Raw genomic sequence first — 17572 nt, 5'->3', positions numbered from 1 at the left:
TCATCCGGTCCTCTATCTCCCAAGTAGCTTCTTCCACTGAATTATTTCTCCACAAAATCTTCACTAAACGCACAGTCTTATTCCTCAACTCTTTATCTTTCCAATCCAAAATAGTCACTGACTCCTCGTCGTACGTCAAATCCAGATTAATTTCTAGAGGTTGAGGAGGAATCACATGTGAAGGATCTGCAACATAATGACGAAGCATCGAAACATGAAACACATCATGCACTTTGGACAACTCTGGAGGCAATTCAAGCCTGTAAGCAACCTCACCGATTCGTTCGGTGATCATATATAGTCCAATATACCTAGGACTCAGCTTGCCTTTCTTTCCAAACCGCATAACTCCTTTCCATGGTGATAGCTTCAGAAATACCAATCATCTACATTATACCTCTGGTCAATGGCATGCTTATCTACTAAGCTCTTTTGTCAATCCTTGGCCGCTTTCAAGTTAGACTTAATTACCTGAATATTCTGAGTATTTTCATCTACAATCTCCAAGCCCACCAAAACTCTTTCACCCACTTCTGACCAACATAATGGTGTTCGACAAGACTTGTCATAGAGTGCCTCAAAAGGTGCCATACCAATACTCGAATGGTAATTGTTGTTGTATGCGAACTCCATCAAATCCAAACAATCATGCCAACCATTGCCAAACTGCAGCACTGAAGATCTCAACATATCTTCTAACGTCTGAATGGTTCTCTTAGATTGCCCATCAGTTTGAGGATGATATGCCGTACTATAAAGTAATTTCGTACCAAGAGCTTCCTGGAATGCTACCTAAAACTTGGAAGTAAATCTAGGATCCCAATCTGAGATAATATCAACTAGAACACCATGGTACTTCACAATCTTCGATATGAATAACTTAGCTAATCGACTTAATGGATATTTTTCCCTCACTGGAATAAAGTGTGCTAACTTAGTAAGCCGATCAACTATCACCCAAATTCTGTAATAACCATTATGTGTACGAGGAAGCTTGTACACAAAATTCATGGTAATATTTTCCCATTTCCACTATGGAATGGGAAGTCGCTGCATCAACCCAAATAGCTTATTCGTTTCAGCTTTAACCTGTTGGCAAATGGCACACCTACTCACATATTCAGTAATTTCTCTTTTCATACCGGCCAATAATAAAATGGTCGAATGGTATGATACATCTTGGTACCTCCTGGATGCATTGCATATGCCGAAATATGTGCTTCATCAAGGATTTCTTTCTTTAATTCCATATTATTCGGCACATACATTCTACTCTCTTGCATAAGCATACCATCAGTTTCTCAAACTCTGAAATCTTTCTTTTTCTCCTGATTCCTTGCTCGAATTATTTCCTGGGTTTCTTCAACATTATTCTGGGCCTCGAGCACACGATCAATTAAGATTGGCCTAACTTGAAAATTTGCAAGTAAGGCTTCCTCTTTATCTTCCACTCCTAACTTCACTCCAGTGGACCTCAAATCCGCAAGAAGAGGAACATGACAAGCATAAATGGCATTAAGTCGGGGCCGGGATGTGACATTATAAGTTAGTAGATATTAATTTCGTCATTAAACATTTGATGTATAAAATGATCCAATGAATGGATCTTGTTGAGTATAAAAATGAAAACACTGATGATGTTGGCTTGTCTTTGATATCTCCTATAAGCACCATTGAGTTCGCATTGATTTTGATTCAAAAATTTACTTTCCTACAAAATACAACTTTTGTATTTTCAAGGTAATGGTTCGGTGAATAATGGATATACAAATACATACATATTTACACACACACACACACACACACACACACACAAACACACATTATACTATTATATTATATATAAATTATATTATTTACTAATTGGGTCGGATTCGGTTATGGATACGGTTTTGGAACCTCTATAACCATATCCAAAACCATAACCGAATAATATAAACGGTTTTTCCCCATATCCAGAAAATATTCAAACTTTCATACCCAAATCTGTTCCATTCGGGCAGTTATCAGGTTTAACGGTTAGAATTGTCATCCCTATCACCAACCCTCTTTCCACCGGCCCGATAAGCACCAATGGCATATCAATCATCACCAACTTGTTCTCAATGGCTTGAAGGGAAGGGGCGGAGTGCTGGGGCAGAAGAAGAGGGAGAAAGGGTATAAGAAAGGTTCTTGTTATAATAAAACATAAGAAATCATAATATTGGATAATAACATGTGGCACTATATGAATGATCGAGAATCTTATCAAAAATCTAAGTGGATATTACTAATGGATAATAACACATGACACTACATAAATAAGTAAGAATTATAACAAAAATCTATGACGATAATGATACGTGGACATGTGGCATTATATAAATGGTTGTGAATCTTATAAAAAATATGAGTGGATATTACTAATGGATAAGGACATATGACACTACATAAATGGTCGGAAATTTTAATGAAAATCTACGACGATAATGATACGTGGGGGATAAGAGGAAGAAAACAATTAAAAAAATATATAGGGCCCAAATAGCCACACTTTTTAACAAGAGGCCCAATTATATCGGCTCATTCCAGGTCAAGCCTTTCGCCCCAAGCGAGAAGCCCCAAGAAATGAAACCCTAGAAGTTGATTATAAAACCCTAACGAAGCCATTTCCGCCTCTCACGGAGACACAGGCAAAAGAACCTAAGACCATCTCCAACCCTTGACCTAAAACCTAAAATTTTTAGCTCAGAAAATTTAGGTTTTAGCCTAGAAACAGCTTTTCTGCTCCAACCCTTCTGGCCTAAAATTTGAGCCCCAGATTATTAAAGAATGAATTTGGGCTAATTTTTTTCTTAAATTAACATTTAAAAAAATTATGTAGACTATCGGAAATTAATTTTATGAACATTTTAATCTAAAAATATTTAAATTCCGATAAATATTGAAAAATCACTAAATCGATACATGAAACTCACAAAACACTATGGAAGAATATGAAAATCATGAGAGATGTATAAACACAAAATGCATGAAACACAAAAGACATACAGAGCACATGTGAAGCACATACAAAACACATGTGAAGCACATACACATGTGAAGGACATACAAAAACATGATAGAGATGAAGCACACACATAACACATGTGAAACACATAACACACACGAAAAACATACCAACATACATACAAAACACATGACACACATGAAACATAAACATACACACATGAAACTGAAACCTTCAATCATCCTCTATATAAACACAGGTTGAATATCAAACCATCACACAACATTCAAACCTTCAATAATCCTTTATATTCACCAATCTTCCAACTTTCAAAGTGTTTTTGTTTCCTAAAAATTATTAATATCTCATCAATGGGGGATAGAAGAAGGCGTAGCTTGGCAATGCAAATGGCACAATATCATGCAAGCTATGCAACTGCCGATGTAGAAATGAACGCAGAAGAAGCCGATTACGACCTCTAACATGCTCTGTTGCCATCTTGAAAAATTTGGAAATGAGAAGAAATGGTAGAAAGAAAAATTGGAAGAATTGTAAGAGAAAAGTGAGTTTTTGTGGATGTTATAGAGTTTTTGGGTGAATTTTGAGTTAAATAATAACTTTTAATTATTTTAGCTGTTGGATTTAAATTTGGGTCTTAGATCTTTTTTTTTTACCGTTAGATTTGATCATATTTTATCTAAACCGTTGGATTCAATAAATATATTAATATAAAACAAAAAAATGGAACGTGGACCGTTGGATTAACCAACGGTAAAAAAATGGAACGTGGACCGTTGGATTAACCAACGGTCCAATTAAATCTAGCTGTTGGATTAGAAAAGTAGCCGTTAGGCCACCCGACCAGTTTGAATTTGGCTTGACACGCAGGGGACATGCCCACGTGGGTGGGGTCCAGCTGGGATCGGCCCCTAAACAGGCTGGTAGTTGGCCTTTTTTTGAGTTTTAGGTTTTAGGTTTTATTTAGCACTTAGGTTGGGTTGGGTTTTGGGAGGAAAAAAAAAGAAATTTGGGTTTTAGCCCAGGTTGGAGAAGGCCTAAAGATGCAGATTTTCATGAAAACCCTAACTGGGAAGACCATCACTCTCAAGGTCGAGAGCAGCGACACTATCCACAATGTCAAAGCCAAAATCCAGGACAAGGAGGGCATTTCGCCAGACCAGCAGCGCCTCATCTTCGTCGGCAAGTAGCTAGAAGACGGCCGCACCCTGACTGACTATAACATCTAGAAAGGTCGGTTTTTTATTTTTCTTAGGGTTTTAAATTTCGGGGATTTTTCAGTTGATTGTGTTTAGGTTAATATTTGAACATTGGACTTAGATGAAGGAAAGCCCAGGGGTGCCAACTAAAAGGAAACTTGCCCAAAGCCCAACACCAAGCCCAAAGGCAAATTGAAGCTTTCTCAGCCAAATACAAGCCACATGCTTACTATTAAAGTGACAAGTGATGAAGACTAACTTACTACCAGCCAAAGAACACATTCTAGTGGAATTCCAAGTAAAAAGCTAATGACTCACTACCCTCCAAGTGCTTTCGGGCAAGAACAAAGTTACAGCATTCAGGCTAATCTGCCTATAAAAGGAGGAAGATGCCTCAGAGACAAGAACACTCAACTAATCAAACAAACAAACACACAAACTTTACTCTTAAGCCAGATTTGCATCCAAAAGCTGAAATCAACCCAGATTTAGTCCTTTTTAGCGACAAGCTATCTCTTGTCCAGATTTCCTTAAAAAGCCTATCTTTCTCTAGTTTAAAAGCTCAACTATCTCCCTTAGTGGCGTATTATCGATTCCCTTGTGTAAACTTGTTTACCATCCATCCCTTTTTAGCATATAAACCCCTGTTAATTCAAAGAGAAGTAACTGCAAGAGGTTCAACCTTGACAGATAAGGTGAAATCTTGCCCAACGCTCTTTGTTTGTTCTCTAAATTTGTAGATCTATTACTTAATGCATTCTCCAGTATGTATTCAAGTTATTTCCACCTGTTTTCCTATTTTAAGAGTCTTATTTGCATCTGGATCTGGCTAGTTTAATGAAAATGTTATCATTAAAAGCAATCTAAGATCAAACAAATGACTTAAGAGGGATCTGGACTCCCTTCATTCAAACATACAACACTATGAACTAAAAGTCCTTGTTTACAAGGCAATAAAAAGAACTTAATGTGGATTTAACCCATCCACGACAATCATTTGATAACAAGAAGTCCGACTAACTTAGGGTGCAAGTAATCGACTAAACACACTCTTGTTCTACATCTGCTATACTGAGATAGCAGTGGCACGCTTAGCACTCAGTTAGTTTTTATTACGAGCCTCAAGGCCTACACTTAAGGCCCCACAAAGGCACCTTTCAAAACTAACCTTGTCATCTTCTTGTAGCACATCAATAAGTCAGAGCTCGACTACACATCCAAAGTGCCAATCCTTTGGGGAGCTGTGCTGAGGTCCGAGGATCCTTCCCCAGAGAAATCTTCGCTCGAACAAATTGTATGTCATTGCAGAGTCTGATTCGAATTGATTGCTCTGTTTTGATTTAGAATTGACTCTTCATCTCGTGCTAAGGCTCTGCAGAGGGATTATCGAGCCTTCTCTCATGGTTTTGGCTCGCAAGTACAATCAGGAGAAGATGATTTGCAGAAAGTAATTATCTTTTTTTATCCTTAATGTGTGAATATTTTCTTTTTGTTCTAATTTGTTGTTAATTTAGTGGGACAAATACTTAGCCTCAATTTCAGATAGAATGCAATTGAGGTTGTACTGGTCCCGACATAAATTCCCATTCTCTGAACTTTGTCAGCTGGGCTCAATTAATTTCAGTTGATTTTCTTGAATGGACATTGATTAATTGTTGTTATGTTTGTATAGCATTTGTTATGTAAAAACACTTTCTTAATGTTGTTCCTAGACCCTAATTTAAGCGATAAATTGACGATATTAATTAATGATGTTTCAGAGATGAACAACAACAACAACAACAAAGCCTTTTCCCACTAAGTGGGGTCGGCTATATGAATCCTAGAACGCCATTGCGCTCGGTTTTGTGTCATGTCCTCCGTTAGATCCAAGTACTCTAAGCCTTTTCTTAGAGTCTCTTCCAAAGTTTTCCTAGGTCTTCCTCTACCCCTTCGGCCCTGAACCTCTGTCCCGTAGTCACATCTTCGAACCGGAGCGTCAGTCGGCCTTCTTTGCACATGTCCAAATCACCGGAACCGATTTTCTCTCATCTTTCCTTCAATTTCGGCTACTCCTACTTTACCTCGGATATCCTCATTCTCAATCTTATCCTTTCTCGTGTGCCCACACATCCCACGAAGCATCCTCATCTCTGCTACACCCATTTTGTGTATGTGTTGATGTTTCACCGCCCGACATTCTGTGCCATACAACATCGCTGGCCTTATTGCCGTCTTATAAAATTTTCCCTTGAGCTTCAGTGGCCTACGACGGTCACACAACATGCTGGATGCACTCTTACACTTCATCCATCCAGCTCGTATTCTATGGTTGAGATCTCCATCTAATTCTCCGTTCTCTTGTAAGATAGATCCTAGGTAGCGAAAACGGTCGCTTTTTGTGATCTTCGCTAAATTGCTCCGGTCATTAGTGTGGATAAGTATATAAATGGATAGAAATAGGAAAGCAAACACAAGATGTACGTGGTTCACCCAGATTGGCTACGTCCACGGAATAGAAGAGTTCTCATTAATTGTGAAGGGTTTACACAAGTACATAGGTTCAAGCTCTCCTATAGTGAGTACAAGTGAATGATTTAGTACAAATGACATTAGAGTACAAATGACATTAGGAAATATTGTGGGAGAATGATCTCGTAATCACGAAACTTCTAAGTATCGGAGTGTGGTATCCTCTTGACTTGCCTCATCTGTCTCATAGGTAGATGTGGCAGCTTCTCTGGAAGTACTCTTCCTCCATCCAGGAGTGGTATCTTTAACTGGTGGAGATGCACAAGGTAATGTATCAATTTCACTTGAAGCTTACTTGTAGTTTCAGGCTTGGTCAAGCGCGATACAAACCATGTAGTAGGAGTCCCCCAAGTAGCCGAGCTAGGGGATTTGCTGAAAGAGGTGACAGACAAGGTAAGCAATCAGAGCTTCGGCTGATTGTTCACCTTCTCCCCATCTTGCAGCAGCATGAAGGATAAAGAGAAGAAAAATGAGAAGAGATGATATGGGATACTTTTGCTTTTGAAGAAGTAACTTTCCACAGGCTTATTCTTGAACTGAGCTGAAGGGTTTTCTGGTTTCCTTCAGAGTATAAGGCCGACTGAAGAATTTGAGGGTCAAAACAAGTCCATCAAATCTAGAGTACGTTCGACCCTGCTGATATGGGATACTTTTGCTTTTGACAGAGTAATGGATGGATCGGCACGTGTGCTGTTACGCTTGTCTCCACATGCTTCCTTGTATCCTTCGCACTTGCCCTATCTGTTCCTCAAGCAGATGCGGTATCTTCCCCGGCAACATAAGATGTTGAAGATGAGTACTCGAGAGCAATGCCAGGTAAGTAATCAGGTAAGGGTTCCAGGCTGTCAGTTCCTGGCTGGGAGCTTGATTTCAAGTGCTGACTGATTGCTCTCTTTCTCCTTGTCTTGCAGGTAAAAACAAGGCCAAAGGAAAAGACAGGGAAAAAGCATGATATGGGATACTCTTGCTTTTAACTCTGATGATATGAGATATTCTTGCTCTAGTATAGCTTGTTTGCAGAGGTATTATCGGGGGGAAAGAAAGCTGAATATTTCGAAAGGCTTCGTTGGGAGTGCCCTCTCAGATATGAGGAAGGGTTGAGCATTTTTGCAGGTCTGCCTGTCCGTTCGGGATGGAGGTCGACATATATAGGAGTCTCCCTAACAACAAGTAGTAATGCTATTCCTTTACCCTGCTTGGTCATAGCACGGTAGTGGGAGCTGCCAGCTTCACATGTTTTAACTCTGTCAGAGCACTTTGAAAAAGTGGTATGTGGTATCTGGCTCTCGAGATTCGGAGAACGATGCTTCTTCGATTTTTGAGAAAGCAATCATGGTGGGGGTCTGGCTCTCGAGATTCGGGGAGCAGTGTCTCTTCGATTTTTGAGAAAGTAATCATGTTGGGAGTCTGGCTCTCGAGATTCGGAAGGCGGTGCCTCTTCGATTTTGGAGTAAGCAATCTTGTTGGGAGTGTTTTCTCGGATGTGAGTAAAGGTTGGGCATGTTTGCTAGTCTACCTTGCCACGAAGCACGGAGGTTGACACACAGGGACTTTCCAATTATCCAGCAGTGGTACTGTTCCTTTACCCTTGTGGGTAATAATATGGTAGCTAGACCTTCAAAATTTATGTGTCTAAACTTTGTTAGTGCTGTTTCTTTGCTATTCTTTTACCTTTCTTGGTCAGAGCGATGTAGTAGGAGCTGCAAGCTTCACGTGCTCAACTTTGGCAGAGACTTTGACAAAGTTATCTGTGGTACCCATGAGCTATTGTTGCGTGTGGGAAGTGGGTGATTGAACAGTAAGATTCATGTGCTTTCTACTTCACCAGAAGTCTTTGACAGAATGCCCATAATTTCCGCAAAGCTGAGTGTGCGTGTGACAGGTGCTGACAAGGCTAGAAAAGAAGGTGCCTCTTCGATTTCTGAGATCGGCCCTCGTGGTCTCTGAGCAGCCCAGCTTTTGAGAAAGCGAGCGCCTCTTCGATTGATTCGGAGAACGATGCCTTTTTGATTTTTGAGAAAGCAATCATGCTGGGGGTCTGGTTCTCGAGATTCGGGGAGCAGTGTCTCTTTGATTTTTGAGAAAGTAATCATGTTGGGAGTCTGGCTCTCGAGATTCGGAGGGCGGTGCCTCTTCGATTTTGGAGCAAGCAATCTTGTTGGGAGTGTTTTCTCGAATGTGAGTAAAGGTTGGGCATGTTTGCTAGTCTACCTTGCCACGATGCACAGAGGTTGACACACAGGGACTTTCCAATTATCCAGCAATGGTACTGTTCCTTTACCCTCTCTTCGATTTTTGAGAAAGTAGTCATGTTGGGAGTCTGGCTCTCGAGATTCGGAGGACGGTGCCTCTTCGATTTTGGAGCAAGCAATCTTATTGGGAGTGTTTTCTCGAATGTGAGTAAAGGTTGGGCATGTTTGCTAGTCTACCTTGCCACGAGGCACAGAGGTTGACACACAGGGACTTTCCAATTATCCAACAGTAGTACTGTTCCTTTACCCTTGTGGGTAATAATATGGTAGCTAGACCTTCAAAATTTATGGGTCTAAACTTTGTTAGTGCTGTTTCTTTGCTATTCTTTTACCCTTCTTGGTCAGAGCGATGTAGTGGGAGCTGCAAGCTTCACGTGCTCAACTTTGGCAGAGAACTTTGGCAAAGTTATCTGTGGTACCCATGAGCTATTGCTGCGTGTGGGAAGTGGGTGATTGGACAGTAAGATTCATGTGTTTTCTACTTCCCCAGAAGTCTTCGACAGAATACCCATAATTTTCGCAAAGCTGAGTGTGCGTGTGACAGGTGCTGACAAGGCTGGAAAAGTAGGTGCCTCTTCGATTTCTGAGATCGGCCCTCGTGGTCTCTGAGGAGCCCAGCTTTTGAGGAAGCGAGCGTCTCTTCGATTTCTGAGATCGGCTTTCGTGGTCTTTGAGCAGCCCAACTTTTGATAAAGCAAACACCTCTTCGATTTATGAGATCAACCCTCGTGGTCTCTAAGCAGCCCAGCTTTTGAGAAAGCAAACACCTCTTCGATTTATGAGATCAACCCTCGTGGTCTCTAAGCAGCCCAGCTTTTGAGAAAGCAAACGCCTCTTCGATTTCTGAGCAGGCGCCTCTTCGATGTCTGAAGCTCCGTCGAGTGCAGCTTTTTATAGGGGCTGGCATTAAGTTCCAAAGCACACTTGAATCTCCACCAGTAGAAGCTCCATTCTTACACTTCTAAGATCTTGATTTGTCCGACCTCTTCTCTCTTCAATACCTTTGAAAATGTCTGGCCCCTCCGACAGTCGTTTTGACTTGAACCTTGTTGAAGAGGCAGCCCCGCCTTCACCAGACAACATATGGCGCCCATCCTTCGTCTCCCCTACTGGTCCTCTTACCGTTGGGGATTCCGTGATGAAGAATGATATGACCGCTACGGTGGTGGCCAGGAACCTTCTCACTCCCAAAGATAACAGACTACTTTCCAAACGGTCTGATGAGTTAGCTGTTAAGGATTCACTGGCTCTCAGTGTTCAGTGTGCAGGTTCTGTGTCTAATATGGCCCAACGCCTATTTGCTCGAACCCGCCAAGTTGAATCATTGGCGGCCGAAGTGATGAGTCTCAAACAGGAGATTAAAGGGCTCAAGCATGAGAATAAACAGTTGCACCGGCTCGCACATGACTATGCTACAAACATGAAGAGGAAGCTTGACCAGATGAAGGAAACTGATGGTCAGGTTTTACTTGATCATCAGAGATTTGTGGGTTTGTTCCAAAGGCATTTATTGCCTTCGTCTTCTGGAGCTGTACCGCGTAATGAAGCTCCAAATGATCAACCTCTGATGCCTCCTCCTTCTAGGGTTCTGTCCAGTACTGAGGCTCCGAATGATCCCCCTCCGATGCCTTCTCTTTCTGGGGCTCTACCGACTGCTGAGACTTCTCCTAAGCAACCTTTGTGAAGGCTCCATCTTGTTTGTTTATTTTGACTCATGTATATGTACATATTTGTAGCTTATCGGGGATATCAATAAATAAGTTTTCCTTCATTTCAACGTATTGTGTTAAATACACCAAAGCCTTCTTCGCTAAGTTCTTTGAATTTTCTTTTGTTGAAGCTTGTATGTTGAAGCTTTCTGAGTGGAGCATGTAGGTTGGGGTAGTGTTCCCTTAATTTTTCGAGTGAGGAAAACTTCTCGGTTGGAGACTTGGAAAATCCAAGTCACTGAGTGGGATCGGCTATATGAATCTTAGAACGCCATTGTGCTCGGTCCTGTGTCATGTCCTTCGTTAGATCCAAGTACTCTAAGTCTTTTCTTAGAGTCTCTTCCAAAGTTTTCCTAGGTCTTCCTCTACCTCTTCGGCCCTGAACCTCTGTCCCATAGTCGCATCTTCTAATCGGAGCGTCAGTAGGCCTTCTTTGCACATGTCCAAACCACTGTAACCGATTTTCTCTCATCTTTCCTTCAATTTCGGCTACTCCTACTTTACCCCGGATATCCTCATTCCTAATCTTATCCTTTCTCGTGTGCCCACACATCCAACGAAGCATCCTCATCTCCGCTACACCCATTTTGTGTACGTGTTGATGCTTCACCGCCCAACATTCTGTGCCATACAGCATCGCCGACCTTATTGCCGTCCTATAAAATTTTCCCTTGAGCTTCAGTGGCATACGGCGGTCACACAACACGCCAGATGCACTCTTCCACTTCATCCATCCAGCTTGTATTCTATGGTTGAGATCTCCATCTAATTCTCCGTTCTTTTGCAAGATAGATCCTAAGTAACGAAAACGGTCGCTCTTTGGTATTTCTTGATCTCCGATCCTCACCCCTAACTCGTTTTGGCCTCCATCTGCACTGAACTTGCACTCCATATATTCTGTCTTTGATCGGCTTAGGCGAAGACCTTTAGATTCCAACACTTCTCTCCAAAGGTTAAGCTTTGCATTTACCCCTTCCTGAGTTTCATCTATCAACACTATATCGTCTGCGAAAAGCATACACCAAGGAATATCATCTTGAATATATCCTGTTAACTCATCCATTACCAACGCAAAAAGGTAAGGACTTAAGGATGAGCCTTGATGTAATCCTACAGTTATGGGAAAGCTTTCGGTTTGTCCTTCATGAGTTCTTACGGCAGTCTTTGCTCCTTCATACATATCCTTTATAGCTTGGATATATGCTACTCGTACTCCTTTCTTCTCTAAGATCCTCCAAAGAATGTCTCTTGGGACCCTATCATACGCTTTTTCCAAATCTATAAAGACCATGTGTAAATCCTTTTTCCCATCTCTATATCTTTCCATCAATCTTCGTAAGAGATAGATTGCCTCCATGGTTGAGCGCCCTGGCATGAACCCGAATTGGTTGTCCGAAACCCGTGTCTCTTGCCTCAATCTATGCTCAATGACTCTCTCCCAGAGCTTCATTGTATGACTCATTAACTTAATACCCCTATAGTTCATGCAATTTTGTACGTCGCCCTTATTCTTGTAGATAGGCACCAAAGTGCTCGTTCGCCACTCATTTGGCATCTTCTTCGTTTTCAAAATCCTATTGAAAAGGTCAGTGAGCCATGTTATACCTGTCTCTCCCAAAACTTTCCACACTTCGATTGGTATATCGTCTGGGCCTATTGCTTTTCTATGCTTCATCTTCTTCAAAGCTACAACCACTTCTTCTTTCCGGATTCGACGATAAAAAGAGTAGTTTCTACACTCTTCTGAGTTACTCAACTCCCCTAAAGAAGCACTTCTTTCATGTCCTTCATTGAAAAGATTATGAAAATAACCTCTCCATCTGTCTTTAACCGCGTTCTCTGTAGCAAGAACCTTTCCATCCTCATCCTTGATGCACCTCACTTGGTTTAGGTCCCTTGTCTTCTTTTCCCTTGCTCTAGCTAGTTTATAGATATCCAACTCTCCTTCTTTGGTATCTAGTCGTTTATACATATCGTCATAAGCCGCTAACTTAGCTTCTCTGACCGCTTTCTTCGCCTCTTGCTTCGCTTTTCTATACCTTTCACCATTTTCATCGGTCATCTCCTTGTATAAGGCTTTACAACATTCCTTCTTAGCCTTCACCTTTGTTTGTACCTCCTCATTCCACCACCAAGATTCCTTTTGGTGTGGGGCAAAGCCCTTGGACTCTCCTAATACCTCTTTTGCTACTTTTCGGATACAACTAGCCATGGAATCCCACATTTGGCTAGCTTCCCCCTCTCTATCCCACACACATTGGGTGATTACCTTCTCTTTTAAAATGGCTTGTTTTTCTTCTTTTAGATTCCACCATCTAGTCCTTGGGCACTTCCAAGTCTTGTTCTTTTGTCTCCCTCTTTTGATATGTACATCCATCACCAACAAGCGATGTTGATTAGCCACGCTCTCTCCTGGTATAACTTTGCAATCCTTACAAGTTATACGATCCCCTTTCCTCATTAGAAGAAAATCTATTTGTGTTTTTGACGACCCACTCTTGTAGGTGATCACATGTTCTTCTCTCTTCTTAAAAAAGGTGTTGGCTAAGAAGAGATCATATGCCATTGCAAAATCCAAGATAGCTTCCCCATCCTCGTTTCTCTCCCCAAAACCATGGCCACCATGAAAACCTCCATAGTTGCCTGTCTCCCTGCCCACGTGTCCATTTAGATCTCCTCCTATAAATAACTTCTCCGTCTGAGCAATTCCTTGCACCAAGTCTCCAAGGTCTTCCCAAAATTTCTCCTTCGAACTCGTATCCAACCCTACTTGAGGTGCGTACGCACTAATCACATTGATAAGTTCTTGTCCTATTACGATCTTGATTGCCATGATTCGATCTCCTACCCTCTTGACATCTACAACATCTTGTGTCAAGGTCTTGTCCACGATGATGCCAACACCGTTTCTCGTTCTATTTGTGCCCGAATACCAAAGTTTAAACCCTGAGTTTTCTAGATCCTTTGCCTTACTACCAACCCACTTAGTTTCTTGTAGGCACATAATATTTATCCTTCTCCTCACCATAACTTCCACTACTTCCATAGATTTTCCCGTTAAGGTTCCTATATTCCACGTTCCTAAACGCATTTTGCTCTCTTGAACTCTACCCTTCTGTCCTAGCTTCTTCACCCTCCCCCGTCTAATAGGATCAAAGTACTTCTTTTGTGTGTCCCGTGTAAAGTTGATAGGAGCATATGCTCCCAAACAACTTTGAGTGGAGTCGTTCGAAAAGAAGTTTTTACGGCCCCCTTGCTCATTTAACACTGCATCCGGGTGCCGATGGAGATACAGCGACCCTTGCTCACTTATCACTGTGCTCGGGCCACACAGCGCGCCACTTACGGGTGACGCCCTAGCTTTAGCGCGATTTTGTTCTGGATTCATTTTCATAAGGATTCGACGTGATCATGGAGTGCCGGCTGTCGACTACCTGACGCCCTCCCCCTCCTCCTTTATCCGGGCTTGGGACCGGCAATGTAAAATTACATAGGCGGAGTTATGTTTCAGAGATGAAGATATTAGTAAATTTGGTTTTGAGATTTGACTGAATGAATGAGGCTTTTCTCAAGTGGCAAATGGCTAGGCGTTTTTCGTTCTTTTCTTTTCTGAGCAAGTTGCACTCTAATTGTTTCCAATAGGAAATTCCGTTCAATTAACTTTCCGTTTATTTTTGTGAGTTTGGCTTTGTGTTGAGGTTTTGGCTCATCCTTCATTGTTGAGACAATTACTTACCCTCCTTTCTGTGTTAAAGTGTATTGAGGTTATGCTTGTCTCGACATTTATTTCCATCCATTCATTGTGTCAGCTGGGATCAACAGTTTTCAGTTGATGTTCATGGGTGGAACATCGTATTGTTATTATGTTTACTTGATAGATAATGCAGGATGTGATTGTTTTCGTTTTTATTTTAGAGTTTAACGTTGAGATAAATCTCATGCTTTCTAGTGTTTCAACCTTGTCAACTAGGCTTTTCCTGTAGTTGATCTTAATACTCTATACAAGATTGATATTTTGTTGGATGTGTATTGTTGTGTTATCCTCCCATTGTTTTTCCCCTCATATTGTTTCAACACTTGATTTTGTACGTGATAATCTGAACGGTAGATTATTCTGCTGACATCTAAGTTTTTCTAATCCCCTTTGTTTGTTAGGTGCTATGCTCGTCTTCATCCAAGAGAAGTGAACTGCAGAAAGAAGAAGTGTGGCCACAGCAATCAGGTAGTTTTATTTTTCTTTTGACGTATTAAGGCCGCTGTTTACTTACTGCATTTGAAATTTGATCATAGAATTGTATATGACAATGATTGGTATGCTGGGAATCACTTTATGTTCCAAGCAACTGAAACTTCGAGTTTGTTTTCTGCAGTTGAGGCCCAAGAAGAAGACCAAGTAGATTGTCGCCCAAACTAGAAGAGCAGCTCCCACCACCACCCGCGGGTGCGCCGCTCGAAATCGAACCCCAAGAAGCCTGCAACTGCCCATTTCAGCCCAACGTTACCAAATTGAACCCTAGATTGGAATGCAGAGAAAATTTGGAATAAGACGGTAGTGAAAATTTGGAAGAAAAAGGAGAGAGGAAAAACTATTAGATTAATTTCATGGTGTATATTAATTATATGAAAAAATAATTATGAGAGTTTGTTCGTTTTTTTTTTTAACAAACGATATTATCTACACTAAATGGGAGAGGAAGGGTTGAGCCTCACAATAGGCTAGCAATAATATAGTTCGAATTCGCCTTTGGCGAGAATTGAATCTAAAACCTCTCACTTACACGTAAAGAGGAATATCACTAGACATCTATTATTTCTAATGTATCAATCTTATGTCAATCCACATAAGATTGACATGTCGGTTGGAGCTTGTTCTTACCTTCAAATTTAATTACATGACATTCCACTTAAGATTTGACATCTCATTTGGAGATGGTCTTACATATTCGATTTAATCCATTGAAGAGTACTTTGTTAGATTACATATTCAATTTAATCCCTTGAAGAGTACTTTTATTAAAATTTATATTCTATTTTTGTAATTTAATGTGTTTTTTTTATTTAAGATAAGGTATCATACTAGCTAATCTACTATATAAAAAAAAAATTATTCTTTGTATCTAATATTCTATTGAGAAGCGGTGAAGGATGGATATCTTGAGAGCATAAAGGTGAAGGATGTAGGGGTGGGTTCGGTACGGTTATCGTACTAAAACTCTTGTACTAATTACCGTACTAAACTTTCGGTTTGGTAAAATTTATTACTATTACCGTATCAAATTTTCGGTATACCAAAGTTCGGTTGTCATGGCATGGCAATGGTAATTGCCATTTTGTTTTGGGACAAAATCTGTTTTTTGTTTTTTTAACCCAATTCAAGGACAAAACTTTTTTTTGTACCTTTATCTCATAGATTATAGATTAAATTAATATATTATTCATCATTCACAATTCACACACATAATAATTTAAATGATGCATCAAGATTCATCATGAAAATTAAGCTTACAATCCAAATAAAAGTTACGAACCAAAACAAATAGAAGTTAACAATCCAAATAGAAATTCAAGTTTCAAACTAAATGAAAATTGGAAGTAAACTTCAAAAAGGAGAATTCATTGATCAGTTATTCAAGCTTGAGATGTCGAAGTTTTTGGAGGAGGCATTGAACTTGTAGAAGATTGAGTTTATGTCAAGCCTACATAACAAACAAAGAAAACATATTAATTAGTAGTAAGAAGAATTAAAGTTGAAAACCATTTAATACCAATTTACTAAAAATATTAAAGCATATCTTTCTTGTTTTCTTTTCTTCCATTTCCTTGTAAAATTGAAGCATATCTTTTGTTGGTTCCTTGTTGAAGTTTACTTCATCTGCCCTAAGCCAACCACTAGTACGCACTAGTGCCTCCATTATTTTAGGAGTCAATGATACCCTAAAAGGGTCCACAACCCTCCTCCATAGGCTAAATGCATTTTCACTAGCAACCGTAGAAATATGGGTTACAAAGATATTTTGGCTATTTATGAAAGAATTAGGAATTCTTTTGTGTTTGATTTCCACAATTTCAAGAGATCAAAGTCACCAACAACAATGCTAATATAAGTAGGGTTTTATTTTTCAAATTATTGGAATATTATAAATATGTGTTATATAATTATCTATTATATAATTCATAAATTATATATTATATTGTATTTTTTGTATGGTATGGTAATATCGTGGTAATGGTATCCATTACCAATACCGTACCATGAAATTTTGGTACGGTACAATACCGTACCATGAAATTTTGGTACGGTATAATACCGTACCATTACCGATTGGTACAAAAAATTTGACACAAAATCGGTATGGCATGGTTGGTAATTCGGTTGGCACGGCAATTTGACAAAAAAATCCACCCCTAGAAGGATGCATGTCTTGAGAGCTCAGACCAAATGTTACCTTCTTTTATATAGAATAATAGAAAAATGGATCCATTTCCTCACCATCAATGTGCATGATTCACGACCATAATTAATTAACTTGAAACATCATGTAAACCAAAATTTTAAATTAAAGGGAGACCAAATCTGGTGTCATCAACATTCACATTTGTTGATGCACAAAATCAGCGAAGACTTTGGTACAACAGAAAGTGTCAGGTTTTATGACCTTCGCTTGGTTGCTTCGGTCACTAGTGAGGATAAGTACGTAAATGAATAGAGACAGAGAAGCAAACACAGGATGTACGTGGTTCACCCAGATTGGCTACGTCCACGGAGTAGAGGAGTTCTTATTAGTAGTGAAGGGCTTACACAAGTACAAAGGATCAAGCTCTCAATTTAGTGAGTTCTTGTGAATGATTTCACACAAAATGGCATTAGGCAATATTGTGGGGGAATGACCCCTA

The 17572-nt window shown here is 40.1% G+C and overlaps 1 protein-coding gene across 1 annotated transcript in view; it reads left to right on the top strand.

Moving 5' to 3' along the window:
• LOC103430958 (ubiquitin-ribosomal protein eL40 fusion protein) overlaps window positions 1-4197 on the top strand; it is a 32463-nt gene extending 28266 nt beyond the window's left edge. Inside the window, exon 3 of the mRNA XM_070812220.1 lies at window positions 4050-4197. Within this exon, the coding sequence (XP_070668321.1) occupies window positions 4050-4197 (148 nt within the window). The remainder of the gene's footprint in view (window positions 1-4049) is intronic.
• The last annotated feature ends 13375 nt before the right edge of the window (window positions 4198-17572 follow it).

The sequence above is a fragment of the Malus domestica genome, chromosome 14, assembly GCF_042453785.1.
Source record: "Malus domestica chromosome 14, GDT2T_hap1".
Classification (NCBI taxonomy): Eukaryota; Viridiplantae; Streptophyta; class Magnoliopsida; order Rosales; family Rosaceae; genus Malus; species Malus domestica.
This window is presented reverse-complemented; position numbering and strand designations above follow the sequence as displayed.